Raw genomic sequence first — 15236 nt, 5'->3', positions numbered from 1 at the left:
ATTAACTGGATATTCACCCACATTACTGCATGTATCCATTTTAAAAATTGCTAAGTGATATTCAATTTTGAAGGATAGTTTTCCTGGATATAGAATTCTTGGTTTATAGTTTATTTCTTGTCAGCATTTTGAATGCTACTGGCCTCCACTGTTTCACCGTTCCTATGAATTTTTTGAGACAGATAAATCTCAAGCAAACTTCCCACTGAGCATGGAGATAGACTCAGGGCTCAATCTCACAACCCCGAGATCGTGACCTGAACTGAAATCAAGAGTCTGCAGCTCAACCAACCAAGCCATGCAGGTGCCCCGTAAGTTTAAAATATGCCAATGTTTAGGGGGGCCTGGCTGGCTCAGTTGGTTTTTCAAAATTTCCCCTTGTCTTTAGCTTCAGCAGTTGAACTATGACAAGCCCAGATACAGATCTCTTTGTGTTTAGCCTACCTGAAATTTTCTGCCCTTGGATCTGAAATGTTTTTCATCAAATGTGGGGTTCAGCCATTATTTCTTCAGATAAACTTCCTATGCCTTAATGGGGATCTTATTACACATTCCTTGGTACACTCAATATTGTCTCACAGATGTCTGAAGTTCTGCTTATTTTTCTTCGATCTTTTTTCCTCTGTGCTCTTCAGAATGGATAGCTTCTCTTGATTTATCTTCCTTCTCACTGTTGCTTTCTTGTATGATATCCAATCTGCTGAGGTTACTGAATCTGTCTAGTGAATTTTTCACTTCAGTTATTGTACTCGACAACTTTAGAGTCAACATTTCATTCTTTTTTTTTTTTTCATTTCGTTCTTTTTTGTATTTTCTGTTTCTCTTCTTGAGATTCTCTATTTGTTTCACAGTTTATTTAAGTCTTTAAGCAAGGCTTTCTTTCAGTTTTAAAACATTTTAAATAGCTGCTTTGAAGTTTTTTGTCTGCTAAAACCAACATCAGGGCCCACTCAAAGTTTGTTTCCACCAACTGATTTTTTTTTTCCTGAGTAAAGATTAGACGTTACTATTTCTTTGCATGACTCCATTTTTGGTTGCTGTTGAAAATGAGCATTTTAGATAATAACTCACAGAAACTACAGATTCTGACTTTTCTCTCCTGAGAGATTTTTTTTTCCAGTAGCTTGTCTGAACTTAACTTATAGACTCTGTCTCCCTCATGGTCTGTGGCTGCTGATATCTCTGCTCAGGGTTTTTTTGTTTTGTTTTAAAGATTTTATTTATTTATTTGCGAGAGGGGGAGAACATGGGGGGATAGGGGAAGAGGAAGAAGCAGACTGACTGCTGAGCAGGGAGCCCATAGGGGCTCCATCTGGGCACTCTGGGATTATGACATGAAGTGAGGGCAGAAGCTTAACTGACTGAGCCACCCAGGGGCTCTTCTGCCCAGGTTTAAAATAAAAAAGTTATTATTCTTATATTTATTTTTTAGTGTGATTTCCTAGAGGTTTCCTTCAGTCTTCATAGCTTAGTGGTCAAGTAATGCTTTCAGTGGAGGTTATGCTCAAATACATCAAACCTGTAAGACTTCCTTCCTCTGACCATGGATTCAAGCACTTTCCAATCTTCCTCAGCTTTTTTTTTTTTTTTTTTAAGTAGGCTCCATGCCCAATGTGGGGCTTGAACTCACAACCCTGAGATTGAGAGCCACCTGCTGTACTGACTGAGCCATCCCAGAAGCAAGTCTTCCTCAGATTTTTTACTTTCCACCAAATCCTTTTTTGTCTTCCTTGCACGTGCATGTCATTCCTCACTTGTCCAGGAGTCTGTGGAGGGCTTATCTAGTTTGTCTATGGCTCTTTCATTTCCAGACTTTCCCATTAAATTTGTGAATAGTCCACTGCTTGCCCCAAGTGGGACCTCAGGCTAGTAGAACCATGGGTTTTCCACACTTGTTTCCTACTAGCTTGCTAATTTTGGTAATAATACTGTTTGGCATGAACTTTTGTCCTTCACTCCAAATGAGGCCTTCTACTTCTGGCAGAAGCTGCTGGTGTTCACTACCAGCCCTGTCCTGCTACAGCAATACACCAACTGAGCCAGGGGTGAGTAGGAAGGAAGGTACCTCAGGCAAAAAGACTGCAGACTTCCGATTTTTTAACCAAATTCCTGCAGTTCCTCATGAATAAACACCTCTTAGTTTGCTTTTGCCCTTGGTCCACTCTCAGAGCCTTAAAATTACTGTTTCGACACTTGCAATTTTTTTTAAGATTTTATTTATTTATTTTACAGAGAGAGACACACAGGGAGAGAGAAACACAAGCAGGGGGAGTGGGAGTGGGAAAAGCAGGCTCCCCACCAAGCAGGGAGCCCAACGCAGGGCTCGATTCCAGGACTCTTGAGATCAGGACCTGAGCCGAAGGCAGATGCTTAACGACTGAGCCATCCAGGTGCCCCTTTACTCTGTACATTTAAGTAACATTACAATAATAATTATGCTGTCGGTGTACTAAGGTTTTTTGTTGTTGTTTTATTTTTAAGAAGGATTTATATGTTTAGAAAATACTGTAGATTTGTGAGAATTCACAAGGCAACATGTATTTTCTCTCCTTTGAAACTAAATGCCATTTCAGATCAAACACACCTCAATAGGATGAATCACCTAACATGTCTGAATATTGTAAAGTGAAGAAATTCATTATGAATTTAGTTTCCCATGAGACATTTTTTGCAGCATATTAATTTTCCATGAAATAAAAAGTAGTGTCAGATTCTCCAGAAAAAGAGTGAATGGGATGAAGTGTTTATGTAAAATGAAAGAGTGTACAGCAGTCAAATGAAAAATATATATACACATAGTCTTTCCAAGAAACATTTGAAGAGTAAGTTGGTAGTAAGGCTTTATCAGAGACTGGGTGTGGTAGATTTGGTTAAAATTCTTGATTTTTTACTCACCTGTTTCCTGTAAGAGAATTTTATATCCCTATCACATTGACTTTTGCTTTCTGTCTAAGATGCACTTTGGCTAAATTAATATGAGATGACATGCTGCATGCTATATTTGAGGAGAAGTTTTATTTTTTTAATTTTTTATAAAGATTTTATTTGTTTATTTATTTGACAGGCAGAGAGAGAGATCGCAAGTACACAGAGAAGCAGACAGAGGGGGTGGGGAGGCAGGCTCCCTGCTGAGCAGAGAGCCCAATGTGGGTCTTGATCCCAGGACCCTGAGATCATGACCCGGGCTGAAGGCAGAAGCTTAACCCATTGAGCCACCCAGTTGCCCCAAGCAGAAATTTTATATATAGTTTTTAACTTGCCTCAGCCTCTTATACTTCTGTTCCTATGCCAACAACATGTCCCAGATGGGAGCTGCTTCTTCAACTAGGAACTCTGACTGAGAATACAAGCAGACCCATAGTTAGGTCCTCTGCCTGGAGAAGAACCTTAGCCAACCAGGAGCCATCACGTGGTGTGGGGGTAGAAGTAAATGTTTGTGGTTATAAACCTATTAGTTTGGGTTTACTTTTGCAGCAAAAGCTGACTAAAACAGGCATAAAATTGTGACTCTTCAACAAAAGCACTGAATTATCAAAATTAATATTTTTGTACTGCTATGGCAGCAACAGAAATCATGTGGGTGGGGTTCCTTTACCTTTAGAGGGTTATCTGAGGGTATAAGACTTTATATATATATACATATATACACTTTGTGGGTTGGGGATATTCTCAGAAAGGCTGAACCTGAGGTTTGAGAGACTCAAATGATTGCCAAGTGGGAGAAACAAGTTTTGTGAAGAAGGAAAGATGTGTCTAGCAGAGAATCCAGCAGTGGTTTCAAATATGAGACTGAAATTGGAAGTACAAGGGTAGATAGTCCAAATGAAGGTGTTGGTTGTCAGTCAAGTGCACCTTGAATGGGAAACTCAATGAAGCAGTTTTAGAAAGAACAGTAGATAGAATTAATTTTTTTAAAGATCAAGAAGACCAAATGAGTGCGAGATTGAAAGGGAATGGAACACACACAATGAACTGAAAACTTTAATAATTATTTCATTACAGACTTAAAAAAATCATACCTCAAATGATGATTATGTAGTCTTTTATTCAATAGAGGTCATTACTTACCCTCAGATACAATTGTTTGGAAATCATCAAGGGCTGAAAAAGGTTACCAGAGAGATGGTTCTTCTAACACAGGCCCTAGAGGTTTCAGCCTATGTGAAAACAAATTATGTTCTTAGCTGGGTTCTGAAAAGTGGAAAGAACTTATAAAAGGAGGGATTGTTATACAGAGTTCAATTCAAAATAGAAGAAAAGGGGGGAGGAACTGGGGTAGGGTAAAGAGAGGAAAGGGGAAAGAAGAATGATTGATATTCCTGTATTTCATTTCTTTCAATACATGGAACTCACATCTTTTTGCAAGTGAGATAGACTAAGGTGCCGTGAAATCAGAGCCTTGTGATCAATGTGATCTTGATTTGCAGGGGGCTTTGAAACACTCAACGCATTTGATTGCCACTGCTGACCTAGCTACTGATTAACTAAGAGGTGTTTCCAGTTGTTTGAAAAGCCCTAACAGAGAACTAAGGTGGGAGGGTGGGCAGAGGAAATCCTTGGTGAGTGAAAAGAGATTCATTATTAGAGTTTGTTCATTCTGGAGTGGGATCTGATGATACTGACCTTGTTAATAGCCCTAGAAATTGATGAAATAACAGATTTTGGAAATCATCTCTTTCTCCATTTTCCAAGGTCATCACAATGACTTACCTGAAAACACTAAGTACTGATTGCCTGAAAAATTATGACGATTGGATTTCAGAAGGGATTTTCAATTTCAAATAAAATGTCTGCCTCACAAGTCTGATATCTCTTGTTAGGTCTCGCCTCATTTTTCTGCAGGTACTGGGTTTTATCATTTTCTGCAAAGTCATCCTAGAATAGTCTTTGTAGAACAGAATAGAATCTACTGCAGAAAAGGGACCTTGGAATTCATCTGATATGCTCTTTCCCTCATCATAATTTTAGAGATGAGAAAACAGAGCCCTGCGAGCCTCAAGCTTTAGTTATGCAGAGACGGCACTATATCTGGATCCTGTCTTTTGCCCTCCAAGTTCTTCACATTCTCCCAAGCCATCACAGATAGTTTGGGATCAAAATATTTCATCCTTGGATTTACGTAGCATCTTTCTTAGTTGTGTTACACAGTCCAACTATCCTTTTGTTGTTTTCTGCTTTATGGTCCTCACATTCATTAAGACACAGTTTGAGAAAAGAGTGGGTCTCACTACTGACTCTTTGTGGTAGTAAGAGAAAAGCATTTTTAAGAGTCAAGTTTGAGATTTGAATGTTCAGTGTGTCTAATTTGAGGCTGTCAGTGACACTGACTTCTACTAGTTATTTAGCACATATGAATCATGTTATAGTTTCAAAATATGCTTCTATCAATAGTAACTTCTTAGCATGAATCAGGCTAATTTTATTATTTCCTCTTCCCCCAAACAGCATTCCTGGTCACATCACATTTGATGAATGTAATGAGCTGCCCAGGTGCTGAGCTGTCTGAAGCCCTAAGGTGTGCATGGTGTCAGACAAAAGCTTTACGTTCAGTTTAGGGACAATGTCACCTCTGGGATTTCTGGTCGTAAAGGGCAAGGTTGGGATGGGCAATGGAAGGATTCGGGAAGAGGTAGAAGGACAATTGCATTCACTGATGGCAACTGAAGAGCTTATAGGAGCTCTACCTCATCCCTAGTTCCAAGAGTCTTGGGAGACCCTGCTCATCCTGGAAATCTGCAGGGAAGGCTAAAGGTCTGGAGAATGGCCACTGGCAGCATTCAGTTCATCCATGACCAACCTCCTCACTTCAAGGAGCAACAACTTAAGTTCTCAGGGGAATCCATGGGTGCACTGAAATTCATCACGACACCAACCCCAGTCTGTTCCAAGTTGCTGTTGACCAGAGGGGACACCTTGAGTGTGCCCCTTGGTGTAGTGATTCTGAGCACGAACCTAGAGGCAATTCTAAACCTGGAATAAGAATAGGGCTCTCCTTGGGTATGACTCAAATAGAAAAGCTCTTTGAATCACAACATTTGAATCTGAGTCACTCGCCAGTCTTTTCTCTGTCCTATAAAGGCAATTTAAGCACTGAGGTCTAAACTAGTCTTTCTGATGCTCAGCCTTTCCCCTCTCGGCAACTTTCCATCTCAACTACCCCATGGGAGCAGTAAGGTCTCTTTTAGGGATTGATTTTAAAGAAAGACCACTTCATACAAGCAGGTTTGGGGGTTTTGAGGCCTTGGGAGAATTGTTAGAAATTATTGTCAGTTCATGTTGTAAAGCTATGTCTGCCCCTGGGAACCATGGTCTGCCAGTTGGCCCCATAAATCCAGTTACCCTCACCTTTCCTCTTCTTCCTTCCATGCTAAAACAATTCTGATTTTCTGATTTACCAGCAACTTCAGGGGAGTTAAATAACACGTAACATAAGTTCTGACCCTCCATTGCCACCAATGCACTGATGACGCATCATCGTGAATTATATTTTTAGAGGCTTGCAAGTGTTATATTGGGCTGGCTGGCTCATATTTAGGTCACCTTCCCCACCTCCCCCAAATCCTTCTGATTTTTTAAAGACCTTCTGAGAGTCTACCACCATACTTGCATAAAATTCTTAGTCTTCTAAACTTACACGTCTCATACTCCTGTTTAACTCTGTCCCCTTGGTTTCCAAAGACCTGCCTAAAGGACCAGGAACTGTATTACCTGAATTTCATGCTTATAGGACAAACTGAATATATGATTCCAGCGCTAATCCTTTTACATTCTTTCCTAGTTTCAACAATAGCCAGCAGGCCCTTCATTATCTCATGTGTCCCATATCCATTTTTCCACTCCCTTTCTCTTCCCATACAATCTCAAATCTTCAGGTTATCGGATGATGGGCATGGCTGGTCTTCATCACTTAGGGTATGACCTGAGTCTTCTTCCATATGATAGGTATTCAGGTGGCAGAATACCTTTTGGAGCTTTCCTTCCTTCCTCCCTCAACATCCTCCCCCAACATGCTCCCACCGAACCATTCTCAGGCATTCTTATCCATTCCTGGTAGTTTCATATTCCAGCTGGTATCCTTGTTTCTCTCTTCTTGTAAGGCCAGCAGTTTGGGCATAATGGCAAATGATGTCAAGGAGCTGATACAGGTTTTCTTATCATAATAAAGTGTGGAAGTGAGTGTAGACTTAGGGGTCAAATTTTTTTTTTTTTTAAGATTTTATTTATTTATTTGACTGAGAGAGATAGAGTGAGAGAGGGAGCACAAGTATGGAAAGTAGGAGAGGGGGAAGCAGGTTTCCTGCTGAGCAGGGAGCCCCATGCAGGGCTTGATGCCAGGACCCTGGGATCACCACCTCAGAGGAAGGCAGGGAGGCAGAGGCTTAAAGACTGAGCCACTCAGGCGCCCCTAGGGGTCAAATTCTTTTTCTTTAATTAAGATTTTACTTATTATTTGACAGAGCACAAGTAGGCAGAGCGGCAGACAGAGGGAGAGAGAGAAGCAGTCTCTCTGCTGAGCAAGGGGGTCGCTGAGGGTCTCCATCCCAGGACTCTGGGATCATGACCTGAGCCGAAGGCAGCCGCTTAATCCACTGAGCCACCCAGGCGCTCCTAGGGGTCAAATCCTAACAGAATTCTCTCCCTTCTGCTCAGAGAATTCCGTGGTCATCTGATCCAAAATGGTTTATTACCACTGATGGGGCTGCTGTTGGGCATTCTCATTTCCTTGCTTTAGGCGGGGGGGCGGGTTACATGTTTTGTTTTAGTATCAGAGTCAGAAACCAAGAAAGTAGCCAGTGGAAATAAAGAAATGGAGATTGAAAGGCAGGAACCGTTAAAAGAGCAACACTTGGAGCAATGACTATAAAGGGAAAACATTAAGCTTAGGAAATAGTACAAAGCGCAGGTGTAAAACAGCAAGGCTACATGAAAGTGTAAGGAATTACACTGTGGCTCGTTTGGGGGAAATGACTCTGGAAACAGCTCTCCGGTTAGCTGGAGCTTTGTGTTGTGGGGGAGAGGAGGATACCTGGACAAGGAAAACGATCTGTCCTCCTCATGGTAGCCTTAGCACCCAGCACAGTGCCTAGACACAGAACAGTTGCGTGAGAAAATACAGCAGGAGCCAAAGTACCCAGTGTTTTCAGATAAACTACACATTTCTGTGACACAGTCACTTCCGCGCCCAGCACGCTCCATCCCTGACAGATCTGTGGGGGGAAAGGACCTGACTTAAAGGAGAGTCGAGGGCATCACTGGCTACGGTTTGTTCGGCTGCGCGGAGGGGCAGACGCGAAGAGGAAATAAGCTCAGCTGAGCAGATACGAGGCCAGCCTTGAGGTGTGCCTTTTACATGGTCGTCTGTCACGCTCCTATCCAACTTCTGTCTCCACCTCGTGGAACACCTGGCAACCGAGGAGTTAGCCAGGGGGCAGTTCTGTGGTTGTAACAGCGAGGCTCTTGGGGGCAGCATGTCTCCTCTTCCTTTCCTCTCTCGCCCGCACCTGCCGCGCGCAGCCCCTCTCGCCTCCGCCAAGACGCCGAGGTCGAAGCACGTTGCTGTGCGGTGCTGAAACGCTCCCAGAATGAGCCTCCCACGCCCGCTCCCTAACACCAACGGGAGCCGGGGCTCGCCTCTAGGATCCCTGTGGGGGCTCGTGCGTCCTCCTTAGGCTTTTTCCCCCTCCCCAACTCCAGGCCCGCGTCTCCGGCCCACGCCCGCCACTCGAGGGGCGTCCCCGGGTCGCCGCGGTCCTCCGCGCCCCGGGGCACCCGGCTGGGGGATGGGGCGGAAGGCGGGAAGCCGAGCGGTGGGCGCCGGAGCTCGCGCGCCACGCTGCCCCGCGCGGGATTTGCCGCCTTCAGCTGCAGCAGCTGCGGCGGCGGTGGGAAGAGGGGTGGAGGGCGGTGAGGAGGGCTGGAACCCGGGCCAGGAGGGAGGAAGAGGGAGGGAGGGGGGCCGGGAGGCTGTGCCAGGCGAGCCGGAGGGGTGCTCAGCGCTCCCCCGCCCTCCTTCCGGGAGCGAGGATGCAGACTCTGAAACTGGCGCTGCTGGGCTGAGGCAGAGGCAGGGGAGTTGCAGCGCGCGCGGCTCCGTGAGTGTGTCTCCTGAGCGCGGAGAGGCGGGGGGAGGCGGAGGACGAGGAGGAGGAGGAGGAGGGGGAGAATGCCCGGAGCCGCCGTCGCTGCCGCCGCCGCCGCCGCGATGCTCCCGGCTCAGGAGGCTGCCAAGCTGTACCACACCAACTATGTGCGGAACTCGCGGGCCATCGGCGTGCTGTGGGCCATCTTCACCATCTGCTTTGCCATCGTCAACGTGGTGTGCTTCATCCAGCCCTACTGGATTGGCGACGGCGTGGACACCCCGCAAGCCGGCTATTTCGGGCTCTTCCACTACTGCATCGGCAACGGCTTCTCCCGGGAGCTGACCTGCAGGGGCAGCTTCACGGACTTCTCCACGCTGCCCTCGGGCGCCTTCAAAGCCGCCTCTTTCTTCATCGGCCTCTCCATGATGCTCATCATCGCCTGCATCGTCTGCTTCACCCTCTTCTTCTTCTGCAACACGGCGACGGTGTACAAGATCTGTGCCTGGATGCAGCTCACCTCCGGTGAGTGCGCGCTCACCTCGGTGGAGGCGAGGGGGACGGCGGGGCGCCCGAGCCCGGAGGGGCGGGAGTGGGAGGGACGGGGGCCGTGCGCGCCGCTGGGTGCCGAGCAACTTAATCCGCTCTGGCGTTGGGGATGGGGGCGGGAGCGCTGGGAGGCCGGAACCCCCGGGGTTCCCCAGCCCGGCTCTGGCGCCTTGTCCCGGGCTTTCCAGAACCTCCCAAGCGCCGGGGACGCCACCCGGGGGGACGCGCGGGAAGAAGGGCTGCTGCGGGGCCGAGTCCGCCAGGAACTGAGAATGGGGAGAAGAGGCCGGCCGCTTAGGGCGCGAGCCGAGGGACTAAGGAGGGGCTGACACAGCCTGGCGGAAAGCGGATTTGGAGAAGGTTGTAGTGTGGAAAGAGAGTCAGGCTGCTCGGTCCCTCTCTGGGACTGAAGTCTTTGCTTCAGGAGGGGGTGGTGCTGGAGTGAAACTGTTTCACTCTGTCCCGGGCAGTTACAGAAAATGCATCATCCATCTGGAAATGAGTAAATGCTAATTCTGTTTTGGGTTTCACCCTTTTAAGCAAAATGGAGCTTAGAATGTTCCTTAGCGATTCCCCAACTGTCTAGTCAGTCCTCCGTTTGCTTCCCTGTCAAAAAAGGTCCTTACACCAAATCCTTCAACAGAGATCTTGAGGGAATCAAGATTTCTCAAGATCTCGTTTTGGGAAAGTGGCTTTACAGAGGATGGGTCGAGAGGAAAACCCCTTTCAGTAGCATTTCTGATCACTTTTTGCCAGTGGAGGATAGATTGTTGCTAGCTGGAGGATATGAAAGTACTTTTTCTGAGCATCAAAGTTACTTCTAACCCAGAAAGGATGGGGATGCATTTCCCGGTGGCTTTGGAGAATCCTGAAACAAAACTGACTCCTTTCTCTGCTTCCGGTGATGCGGATTCCCACTCTGCTAGCCACCTTGGATGCCCTGCCTTCTAAAGGCAGCCTCCCTCCTAGGACACTTGACACCCTCCTGGTCCCACGTTGTTGGGTCTTTTTGATTTTATGGGTGATCTGGTTGTGAAAGAGTATAGGATATCTCAGGCAGTCAGACTGTCTAATTTGTGTTTTGTTCTATTTTGTTTTAATTTGTATTTGTTTTTAGTTTTAAAAGCTGTTACCTTAAAGATTTGGTACTTATCTTTCTGCCTGGGGATGTTTTCTGGGGACTAGGGATTTGATCCCTGAGTTTACCAGAGTGTTGTACTTAAAGGTGCTGGACAAAAGCATTAAGGTTCATGATCTTATATTGCTGGTTGATATGAGAATCTTGTGGGAGACTAAGCTTCTATTAGGGAAGTATTTGCTTTGTATGAAGTGTGTCTCAGCTGATTTTGATTTGCCATGTTCTGGGAACACGTGTGGGTGAAAGGCAAGAAGCAAGCACCAGCAGAGAAACACGCCCTTCCCCCTCCCCCATATTGCTATCCTCCTGAATCGCTCCAAGCACCCCACAGACACCCTCTGTTTTATATATAATGGTGACTTTTATGACCATTTCAGAAGCAGACTAACTTTGAGATTTGGAATAAATTCACATATTACGGTTGTTCTTGACATTTGGCTCTGGTTTGACTTTGAAGACAATAGGACATTGAGGATGCAGATGTTTTAGAAAAAGAATTGACCCTGCACAGCTAATTTTAATTTTTCTAAGTTAAATGACCTATTTAGACGGAGGACTCAAGTTAGATTGTTTTTCTGAAGGTCTGAAAGTAATTTGCAGGTGATTTCTCAACAACATATTTTAAATATTTTATTTTTATGAGTTTCTGTACTCTAAACCCAAGTTTTTTTGTTTTTGTTTTATTTTAAAAAGGAAAGAAAACTATCTTTGGAAGAATTCCCAGCTTAGAAGTTAATACACCTACAACTATTACAGTGTTTTTTTTTTTTTTTTTTGTTCTTTCTTTCTTTCCTTTTTTCTGGAATAGAGCACACAGGAATCATTCTGGGGTAGTGAAATATGATGTTGTGTTTCCAAAAGTTTGACATAAATATACTGTCCTGTTTCCCATATGTCAACCTAAAATGTGATGATGGCCTGTGTATAAGGAAGATATTTGGACATTTTTAGACTTCATTTTTGGAGGAGTGCAGGTCTTTAAATTCTAGGCAAACTTTCTAAAACCTTTATTTGCAATTTATTTGGTATTTTATTCCTGGATAAACCACAGAAGGACATAATTTTATTAATGCAATTTATTAATTAAGGAAGAATGATTATGATGACAGGCAGTTAAGAATCAAAGTCAATTTGATCAAAGATTTTTAAGGAATGGGTTATAGAAGATAGTTTTGAAGAATGTCACAATTAACATGATTTTCTTTTTTAAAGTCTCACGGCACTAATAAGAAATTTAGCATAATGGAAGCTATTTCCAAAGTTTAGGTTCTAACCTTTAAACTATTCCTCTTCAGTGTTAAGCCTTCTGGTACTTATAATTTAACTGTACCTAGGTTAATCTCAAGTGCAATTTGCAAGCTGTGAAAGATGAGACTATTTGCTTATTAGAGACTGTTTAACCCTCACTGGAAGTCAAACAATTAACTTGTGTATTTAGGTATGTAAGCTTTTTCACATAGTAACATTGTAAGCCAGAGCCAAGTAGAACATAAAATCCCATATGAAATGTTAAGAAGACGATGAAGCAGGAGATTCAGCACCAAGAGTTATCCTTTTCATGATTCTGAACAATGAACTAGAAAAAGTACTTAATTTATTGCATCTGAAAATGATGTTGCTCTTCTATCTAGATACGTGAATCACATATAATTAATGGTGCTATTATGAACACCTTGCCCTGTCCCTCTCACTCTTCCCTGTAAATCATTATTAACCTCAGTAGAGTGAAGCTGCTGAATTAGGAGCTAATATGTCATATTACTTCTGGATATAATCCTATACTTATGGACCATGCCTAATATAAAGACTGAAGACATAAAAATAATACCTAAAATAAGCAATAGCAATCAGAGATGCATAATTTTCCTAATCTACAGAGAGATTTGAGAAGAAGAGAGACGTTTCTTTTTTCTGTATAATTTCTCTAACACTAAGAGGAAAAAGGTAGATCTGTAATTGGTCAAGTAGGGTAATAAAGTCCAGATTTTTTTTTTTTAATAATCAGGATGGAAAGGGAATTTTGTTTCTCTGGGAACTTGGTTCTCTGTTTCCATGTTCTTGTTCTTTAAATCAGTGTTTTGGTCTGTTTTCAAGTCTATTAATAGCCAGGTCTTATAAAAGTGTTGTTTTGTTTGTTTTATTGCTATAAGCCATGTCTGTAATTATTTCCAGAAGCCCAAGTGTTAACATTGTAGACCAAAGAAAAAAAATTTTTTTTTTAAAGAAGCTAAAGGATTAAGTAAAGAAGGTAACTCTTGATCTTGGGGTTGTAAATTCGAGTCCCACACTGGGTGTAGAGATTATTGAAAAATAAAAAAATCTTTAAAAAACAAAATAAGATAAAGCATTAAGATACAATGTAAGGTTTTTTAGACATCCACGATGGATTTCCTGGTTAAGAGCAGAAGATGAGGAGATAAGTACTGTCTTCTGTGAAGAAGGGGTACCAGACCCATGTTGGCTTTCTTTATTCAGGAAGGATAATGTTAGGAGAAGAGATTGCATTTGCCATATCCCTCCCCTCTTGTCATTTGGAGTATACCAACAAGAAGGGCCACCAAGATGACAAGGGTTAAGGGCTGAATTGCTTAGTCACTTTCCCCAGGTCTGCACCCTTAGATTTCCCCCTACTCTTTTTAACCACCTTGCTTTCCTAAATTGTATAACTTTGTTGCTTGGATGAGATGAGAATCATCAGGAGGTAGCCGCTGTATTTCTAAGCCTGCAAGGAGAACCTTTGCAATGTTATATTGATACTATCTCATGGCACCTTGCTCTTAATGTCCTTACCAACATTTGAGATGATAAATATGTTTGTGTGTTTGTTTAATGTCTGTCATCTCCAGTACATGGAGAGTTCTATAAAACCATGTCTGTTTTTCTTCATATTGTATAAAGATCAAGATCATGGACACTGGAGTAAAAAGATGTGGGTTTCTACCCTGGCTCTGATACTAAGTGTAAGACCCAGGGTAATAATTTCTCTGGACTTCAGTTGCTTGTCTGCCAAGTGGACATGTCCTTACCTCAGGGGACTGGTTCAAGGATTAAAGAGCTAATGTGTCTGCTGAGATCAGTGCCTGGTGCAGAGTAAGCGAGAGTTAGGTTGTTCGTGTGCTATTACTGTTCTGTCTTAGGTATGTCATATACCGAATAGTAGATATTCAATAAATTGTTGTTACTGAATAGAAGAAAGGATGAATGATTAATGGGGTAAAAAGTGAAAGGAGATATTTAAAGTTTCCCACACACCATGTTGAGAAGTGAATGTCATATATTTGAAGCTGTGACGCTCATCTTCCACATTGGTTTGTGGCATCAGTAATCACACTAAAGGATCTCTTCCAGCATCCTTTGACAGCGGTGATCGTGACATGACAGCTGAATTTGTGATGCACTTCTTCCCCAATGGAGCTCTTCTCTAAAGCAGGGATAATGATCTTTAGTACAACCATAGGACATAATCAATTGTATTTCAGGATTCAGCAAATTTTTCCTTACTGTTTGATTTCTCATGAAAAATGTCATTCAAAGTGGAGGTTTTATGTAAAACCAGGTTTTCATAAGAGCAGGGACCCCATTCCAGCCTGAATTTTCTTACATATGTTCAGGAGCAATCCAGACAGAAGAGGATGTGTCTTCTAGGCTTTCCTTTTCTCTTTCTGGGCATCACTGCAGATGTTTTCTTGGACATGCCAGGGATCCTGCCCCAGTCCTGCTCAGATGGGTGAGCTTGTGTGTTCAGAGTTGTGATGCAGGTCTCCAAAGGGGGACCAGGTTGGGATGGACTAGCCCTTGGGACCACCACCAATTTTTACTGTCTGGTTTGTGCTGGGCATATGAGAAAGTGAGGTTTTGCCTCAAAGGGCTGCTACCCCTTCCTACATTCAGAGTTGCAGAATGACTTTAAAGGGGACTTTTTCCAATACCAGTGCATTCCAAACCCTTGCCCACATGCAGCAGGACGAGAATACACGGGGTGAGGGCAGTTTTCATTTTCTAACGACATGTTCTAGTTCTAAGAATTTTCTATTTATCAGGTCAAACTTACAAGAAAGTGATTCAAAATGAGAATTTAGAAAATTTTTCTTTTTTTTCTCTTTTGGTTGTATGCAGTGTGACAGGGATCTGACAATTGAAGAGATGTTGAAAAATATATTAATGTGAATGTCAAAACAAATGATTTTTAGAACTGTGAGATTTTAAGTGAACATCTGTGAAAAATAACAGACCCTGTATAACCCATGTGGTATATTGTTAGGTGTTCTCTTCCTTTGGAGCGAGGCTGCACGTTTAACAGCTTTTGAGAAATGTTAACAAGGTGTTCACATATTCTGTTACATAATACATACATACATACATAAATGTTTAACCATAATGTGGTATCAGGTGCTTAGCATGAAAATAATTATTTGGTGATTAACACTTATGTTCAGTAAGATGGGATCAGAGAATCCAGATGGCCAGGC

General features: G+C 43.1%; 1 protein-coding gene across 2 annotated transcripts in view; it reads left to right on the top strand.

Annotated features, from left to right (window-relative positions):
* Positions 1–9163: 9163 nt before the first annotated feature.
* Positions 9164–15236, top strand: part of LHFPL3 (LHFPL tetraspan subfamily member 3) — a 577016-nt gene continuing 570943 nt past the window's right edge. For both annotated transcript variants that reach the window (XM_044245848.1, XM_044245849.1), the window contains exon 1: positions 9164–9605. In XM_044245848.1, coding sequence (XP_044101783.1) covers positions 9164–9605 — 442 coding nt within the window. The remainder of the gene's footprint in view (positions 9606–15236) is intronic.

Source organism: Neovison vison, chromosome 4 (genome assembly GCF_020171115.1).
Source record: "Neovison vison isolate M4711 chromosome 4, ASM_NN_V1, whole genome shotgun sequence".
NCBI lineage: Eukaryota > Metazoa > Chordata > Mammalia > Carnivora > Mustelidae > Neogale > Neogale vison.
Note: the sequence above shows the minus strand (reverse complement) of the source record. Positions and strands in the feature narration are given on the sequence as shown.